Below are 6616 nucleotides of genomic sequence, written 5' to 3'. Positions count from 1 at the left end.
CTGAATACCGGGGTGTGCTGCCAGCTCCTCACTGCGCCCACGGCCCGGGAAGCGGCCCCTGTCCCGGCTGCGGGCTGTCCTAACCCGAAGGGCCCCCCGGGCTCTCCACCAGGGTGCATCGCGGGCAACCCTGTGGTTCGATGGTTTAACGAGGCCTCCCCGGCATGCGCGGCTGCGCGTGGGTCTGCGGCTCTGCAAGGGGCCAGCAGTTTCTGCATATTTGGGGTGCAGGCAGGGTCTCTGCTAGGTCCAGCCGAGAGTGGAGGGTGGGCTGCCCCTGCGGGCGGAGCTGGGACCCCAGGCACCCACTCCGAGGCCCGCTATGCCCCAGGCGCCAGGGAGGGGCCTTGAGGGCGCCTGGGGCCACCCCGCAGTCTTGGTTGGGGGCTTGCGGCTCCTGCCGACGCTGCGCTGGGACGCGGACGCCGGCAGCACCCCCGCTCCACAGGGAGAGAAGGTTCTCCCTTCCAGAGAAGGTTTGGCCGGAGAGGGTGGCCGGGCGCCGCGGCGGCTCGGCTCTCCAGGTCTGAGGCTCCCCCCGACCGCCCCGGCCGCCGTGCACAGCCTTCCGCCCCACCGGAGACGGGGTCTGGCCGCACTGAGGACTCCTCCATCCGCCAGGCACAGGGCACCCCTTGAGCTCTTCATCCAGCCTTTGGGCGCGGCCGGGCCGGCCCTTCGGACCTCGCCTCCGGGCGCGGGAGCGCGGCGCCGCCTGGTGGCGGGCCTCCTGCAGCGGCCTGGCCCCTGTGACGTCACTCCCACCTGCGCAGCGCCTGAAGCCGGGGAGCGCAGCGCCACCTGGTGGCGGGCCACACCCAGCGCCCTGCCCCTGTGATGGGGACTCCCAGGTGTCAGAACCGGAATGGGTCGTCCTGGTCCGCGCCAGCCTTAGGCTGCGAAGACAGTGGGGTCTCCTGCCGACGAGCACGCCCTCTGTGCCCCGCCTCAGGGCACAGTGCGCTGGGTTTGATGCGAAATCTCCATCACTGACGCCCAGGACTCGCCTAGGGTCCTGCGGACACCCCGGGAGACCTCAGTCCCCGAGGGTCCCTGCTGCTCCCCCTGCCACCTGGTTCTCGGGAGCCCCCACCGCAGGTTNTGGGGGCTTGCGGCTCCTGCCGACGCTGCGCTGGGACGCGGACGCCGGCAGCACCCCCGCTCCACAGGGAGAGAAGGTTCTCCCTTCCAGAGAAGGTTTGGCCGGAGAGGGTGGCCGGGCGCCGCGGCGGCTCGGCTCTCCAGGTCTGAGGCTCCCCCCGACCGCCCCGGCCGCCGTGCACAGCCTTCCGCCCCACCGGAGACGGGGTCTGGCCGCACTGAGGACTCCTCCATCCGCCAGGCACAGGGCACCCCTTGAGCTCTTCATCCAGCCTTTGGGCGCGGCCCGACGGGCCCTTCGGACCTCGCCTCCGGGCGCGGGAGCAAGGCGCCGCCTGGTGGCGGGCCTCCTGCAGCGGCCTGGCCCCTGTGACGTCACTCCCACCTGCGCAGCGCCTGAAGCCGGGGAGCGCAGCGCCACCTGGTGGCAGGCCACACCCAGCGCCCTGCCCCTGTGATGGGGACTCCCAGGTGTCAGAACCGGAATGGGTCGTCCTGGTCCGCGCCAGCCTTAGGCTGCGAAGACAGTGGGGTCTCCTGCCGACGAGCACGCCCTCTGTGCCCCGCCTCAGGGCACAGTGCGCTGGGTTTGATGCGAAATCTCCATCACTGACGCCCAGGACTCGCCTAGGGTCCTGCGGACACCCCGGGAGACCTCAGTCCCCGAGGGTCCCTGCTGCTCCCCCTGCCACCTGGTTCTCGGGAGCCCCCACCGCAGGTTGTGGCAAGAGCCTCCCCGCGGTCTAGGGCAGCTGGGGCGGGCGGCTGTAGCCCAGGCCCAGGCAGCTCTGGGGGCGGGGGAGCAGACAAGGCACCGTGCGTCAGTCTCCCCGCTCGGCTCCTGGTTCTGGGCTCTCTGACCATCAGGGAGGGGCAGCTTCACCCTCGTGACTGTCCCTGACAATGATCCGAGGCTTGGGTGCCTTCATGGGCCCAGCGAGGACCTGCCGGAGCCCGGAGGGAGGGGCCGCAGGTGCAGCCAGTGGAGCCGGCCACTCCCAGGGGCACGGCTGGCAGAGAGGCCCTGTCACCCACGTGGGCGCGCCTTCCTCGTGGGGCAGAGCTCGTCTTGGAGGCCCGCACGGGGCACGTCTCCGGACAGGGAGGACGCCAGGCACCGTGCGCTCCTGCTTTATTCCACCAGCCCAGCGGGCCGCGCCCCAGCCCACAGGGACAAACAGGGGGACTCGTAGGCGTAGGGGCTGCAAGAATCCAGGGGCCATGACCCACGCTGGCACGTCCTCCCCTGGCTCCCAATAAAAAGGGTACAGTGCCCAGGCCCGGCTCCTGTCTTCAGTCTCCGTTCTCACTTCCCTGGGGCTCTTTGCCCTGCAGGCCCAGGGCGTGGCTTGGTTGGGGACTGACCAGTGGAGGACTCCTGCCCCGCCCCCGCCCCCCCCCGCCCCCCGCAGAGCCAGACGCAGAGACAGGAGGGGCATCTGTGGAGGGACAGCAGAGAGCCCGGGCCCCTCAGGCTCCAGGGAAGGCGGACTGCGGCGGCACTTGAGGGGGAAGAGCTGAAAGTCAAGGAAACGGGATAAGGATGGGGTTCAGGAGCATGTGAAGTGCCCCCGACCAGGGCATGCAGGTGTGGGGAGAGCCAGGCTGGGGGGTGCCTCAGTCCCAGACAGAGGGAGTTGGACAGGGACCTGGGGTGAGATGGGGGATGGGCAGGGAGGACCTGGGGCAGGCGTCGGTGGGGGCGGGTGGCAGGAGCAAGGGCTGCAGACAGCTCACTCACCTGCAGGGTAGAGAGGATGCCCGGTAGGCCCCCCGGAGCCCGGCGGCAGGGGCAGGGGGCCCGAGGGGTGTAGGCACACAGGCTGCAGCAGGTAGCTTCTCAGTGGGATCTCCTGGCCTAGGGGGGACACAGGGGCCAGCCAGGGGCTCCAGAACGTGCTGATCAGAGAGGGGCAGGGCAGGGCAGGGTGGTCTGGGCTTGGCTGTCTGACGCCCGCCTACTCCCAAAGGTTTCTGAGACCTCAGGAACTTGAGAGCACAGCCCAGAGGGCCACCCACGTGGGCAGCTTGGGGCTCGAGGCATCTCGCAGAGCTGCCCGCAGGGGTCCCCCAGCCTTCTCCCTCCCATAGCGACTGTCCAGGCCCATCGCTCACACGGAGAGAGCATCAGCGCTCTCGATGGATTCCAGAGCCCCGTGCTCAGCGGGCGCCCTGTGACTGCAGGGCTGGCACAGCACACACGCCCCACTGACTGGTGCCACCGGGGCACCTCTGAGGCCGCGTGCTGGTGCCCACGTGCACCCCGGGCAGGCGTGTGGGTGGGCTCACGCACCCAGAGCTCCGGCTGTCCCAGAGGTTGGCCCGGCCTGTGAGGCCCCCGCGCCAGCGCTCTCCGTACCTGCAAAGGGGCTCTGCAGCCGCTGGCGGCGGCGGGACAGGTAGCGGCAGGTGCAGAGGAAGCAGCAGAGGGCGGTGGCCACTACGGCCACAAACAGGATCAGGGCTGAGGCGACGCCTGCCACCACCTTGTGACTTGAGACAGAACAGCGCGTCCTCTCACCGCGCAGCACCCCTGGGAGGGTCACCACGGTGGTGGCACAGGCCGCACGCGGAGGTGAGCAGAGGACCTGGGAGCCAGACCCGCCCCCTCCTTCAGGCCACGCCCCCTTCCACAGCGCTGCCTTGTGGCCTAGGTGCGACCCTGGCCTCCCTCCATGGGATCAAGGGCGCCCAGCCCTGGCCGACTTCGGCTCTGGAGGGGGAGGCGGGCAAAGCCGGAGGGCCGACCAGCCCAGGCCCAGGCCCGGGCAGTTCTCCCGGGAGGCCAGCCCACCTGAAGCGCAGGCACTGCTTCTGCCGAGACTCCGAAATGGCCAAGCTCGGGTCCCTGCAGCAGAAGCGGCGGTGGCAGGTCCCGCAGCAGAAGGTGAAGGGCTGGCAGCCGAACCCTGGGTGCCAGGCGTCATTCTCGTCCAGATGCCCCAGGCAGCTCGTGCTGGCCAGCGCTGTGGGTGGGGTGGGGCGCCGGAGCTGCCAGGGCCGCCCTCAGTTCCACCCCAGGGCTCCCACCCCCAGGGACCCCTGTCCAATGGCCCCCCCACCCCAGTAAGCTCCAGGACTTGGTGGTCCCCCGCCAGCTGGGACCTACAACCTGTGAGCCGCCCCTGACCCCAGGGTCAGCTTCCCAGGGCCCAGACTCCATCCTCTTCCCCCGCGGCTCCCTGCCAACTGCCAGCACCCCCAGGGCCCCCACTGCTGGCTCCCTGCCCTTACCCAGGGGCGCCCCCAGCACCAGGAGGGGGATGGCTGGGAGCAGCATGGCAGAACAGGGTCACTGTGGGGACCGGAGCTGCTGGGGGCCGCCTGCTGCCCAGTGCTGCTGCTGTGGCCAGACTGGCCAAGGCTGGACCCCGGCAACACTGCCCGCTAGCCACGCCCCCAGCCTCCGCTTGTCTCCTCCCTCCAGGGTGGCTCCTGTCGTCTGCCCCAGGCATATAGGCCAACCCTGGAGGGAGGGGGCTGTACCTCCCCTGTGGCCATGTCCAGCCCAAGGCGCCCAGCGGAGGGGACAGGGAGAGGCTGGGCACCCCCTGCCCGCACTCCCAGAACACAGGCCCCACTGAGCAGCAGCTCAGAGCAGCTTTGTTCCCAGCTGCACGAGGGCCCCGCCCCCGCGAGGGACAGTGCGGGTGCACTCAGGCGGGGGCCTTTCCCACATGGCACTGGGCGGAGGCCCCTCCTTCACCCAGCCGCCTGTAGAGGCATCACCTGGCTGGGGCGCAGGAGGGCAGAACCCACTGAGTGCAGTTTTGGGGGGTCCGTCAGCCCCACAGGTGTGCAGTGTTTGGGGCTGCACCCACACTACATGGGTGCCCTGACCAGGGGCCACAGGCCAGGCGAGGGAGAGAGCACCTTACCAGGCACGTGAACTGGGCCTCACTGGAGACCCGCAGTTCTGTGGGCTCAGGGGCGGGGGGGGGTGCTGACAGGCCTTACTGGGGACCCTAGGAGCCCAAGGGCACGCTCCGGTTACCCAGGGAACAGCAGGGCAACAATGGGGCCAAAGGGACTCAGGTGGGTCCCACCCCCGAGTGGATGGGGTGGACGGTGCTGAGGTGAGGGGACCGGGGTGGAGCCCGAGAGCCCCAGACCCTGCGCAGCTCAGGGAAGGGCCACAGGGAGTCCCACCCTGGGCTCCAGGAAGGACAGACACTAGTTGCCCCTTTCTGGGATCAGGAATGGGTGCCAGGGGCCACAGTGCAGCTGGGAGCAGGGACATCCATCTCATGTCCAAGGGTCCCGCGAGGACCAGGGCAGGCGCTCACCCCCCGACTGGACTGTCTGGACAGGAAAAGGCTTCCACAGTGCAAACCTGAGCGGGTCCCTCCTAGCTCGAAGCCCTCGAGGGGTCCCCTCCCTGGGGAGGGCACTTGGCTGCTGGGCTTTCCCAGGATGGCTCATGGTCAGGGGGCCTTGCCTGAGCAGCAGAGGGGGCAGAGGCCAGAGCCCCGGGGGCAAGCCAGCCTGCCCACTGCCCTAGGGGGCTGACCAGGAGCTCTGTGCAGACGCCGCCTTCAGCAGGAGCCAGGGACCTGGTCCCCACCCTGGGCTCAGACCCAGCCAGCAGACCCAGGTGTCTGGATCCTCAACGGTCACCCCTCCTAAAGGCGTCCTGCTGCCCAGAGGTGTGACCAGCACCTCCCCCTTTCTGCTGGGGTCTTCTAGCAGTGGCTGGAATGGGTGAGGCACCAGGATCCTCCCCGTCACTCCTGTCACAGCCAGTCCCGAGACCACTGCTGAGGGTGGCTGTGACCTGCTGGTGGTGTCGTCACCACCTGCCCAGTCCTGTGCTGCCCCCACGTCCAGGTCCCCCTCAACTGCTCCCGACGACAGGCCTGCACCACTGCGCTTGGTCTCCAATGTCCTGGCCCAGATCCCACCTCTGCAACCGGCAGGCAGCGACCGGTGACCATCAGCCTCCTTCTGGGACTGTCCCCTCCTTCTCCACGTCTGCCGGTGTTTCTCCCCTTCCCTTGATTCTGCCCACCTCATTCAGCAAACAATGGGACAGCCCTGCACCAGGGCCCAGAGGCTGCAGGCCCTGAATGGCCCAGCGCTCTCCTCCTGCTCTCTGACCTTGAGCCCCAGTAGCCAGCCCTGCCCAGAGCAACATGAGTCTGTCCAGCTGGGACATGGGACAGGAGCCAGCTCTCCCCTGGGGGCAGCACCTCGGGCCCCGGGCTCCTTTCCTCCCACCTGCCCTGACCCTGGGTGCAGCAGCTGGAAGAGCACCCACTGTGGAGATGAGGTGGGGCCAACGTGAGTGCCCAGCGCACAGGGCCCACCAGCTGTGTACCGGCGAGGCAGGGGTGTCCAGGCCCTGGTACTCTAGTTCCTGTGGGACAGGCGAGCAGCCTATGGGTGGCCCTGAGACCCCTAGACCCAGCAGTTGGTGCTGCTGCCTGGGGCCAGCCTGGGTGCCCACACTAAGGGCTGGCTTGGCTTTGAGCAACCTCAGCCGATCCCACAGTGGGCTGACCTGCTGTGTTTTCCC

The 6616-nt window shown here is 69.2% G+C and overlaps 1 protein-coding gene and 1 long non-coding RNA gene across 2 annotated transcripts; one reads left to right on the top strand and one right to left on the bottom strand.

The window, feature by feature from the left end:
- The first annotated feature begins 825 nt into the window (after nt 1–825).
- Nucleotides 826–2381, top strand: LOC119003886 (uncharacterized). Its single transcript, XR_005070070.1, has 2 exons — nt 826–1098; nt 1820–2381. It is a non-coding gene; the product is annotated as an uncharacterized LOC119003886 (long non-coding RNA).
- A 75-nt stretch (nt 2382–2456) lies between these two features.
- Nucleotides 2457–5119, bottom strand: SHISA4 (shisa family member 4). The gene is made up of 5 exons (XM_037070479.1): nt 4336–5119; nt 3896–4067; nt 3461–3594; nt 2843–2959; nt 2457–2618 (listed from the first exon to the last, which is right to left on the bottom strand). The coding sequence occupies exons 1-5, from the start codon at nt 4379–4381 to the stop codon at nt 2572–2574; spliced, it is 516 nt and encodes a 171-aa protein (XP_036926374.1). The 5' UTR covers nt 4382–5119; the 3' UTR covers nt 2457–2571.
- Nucleotides 5120–6616: the final 1497 nt, after the last annotated feature.

The sequence above is a fragment of the Sturnira hondurensis genome, unplaced genomic scaffold (assembly GCF_014824575.4).
Source record: "Sturnira hondurensis isolate 20B ecotype Veracruz unplaced genomic scaffold, ASM1482457v3 Scaffold0018805, whole genome shotgun sequence".
NCBI lineage: Eukaryota > Metazoa > Chordata > Mammalia > Chiroptera > Phyllostomidae > Sturnira > Sturnira hondurensis.
This window is presented reverse-complemented; position numbering and strand designations above follow the sequence as displayed.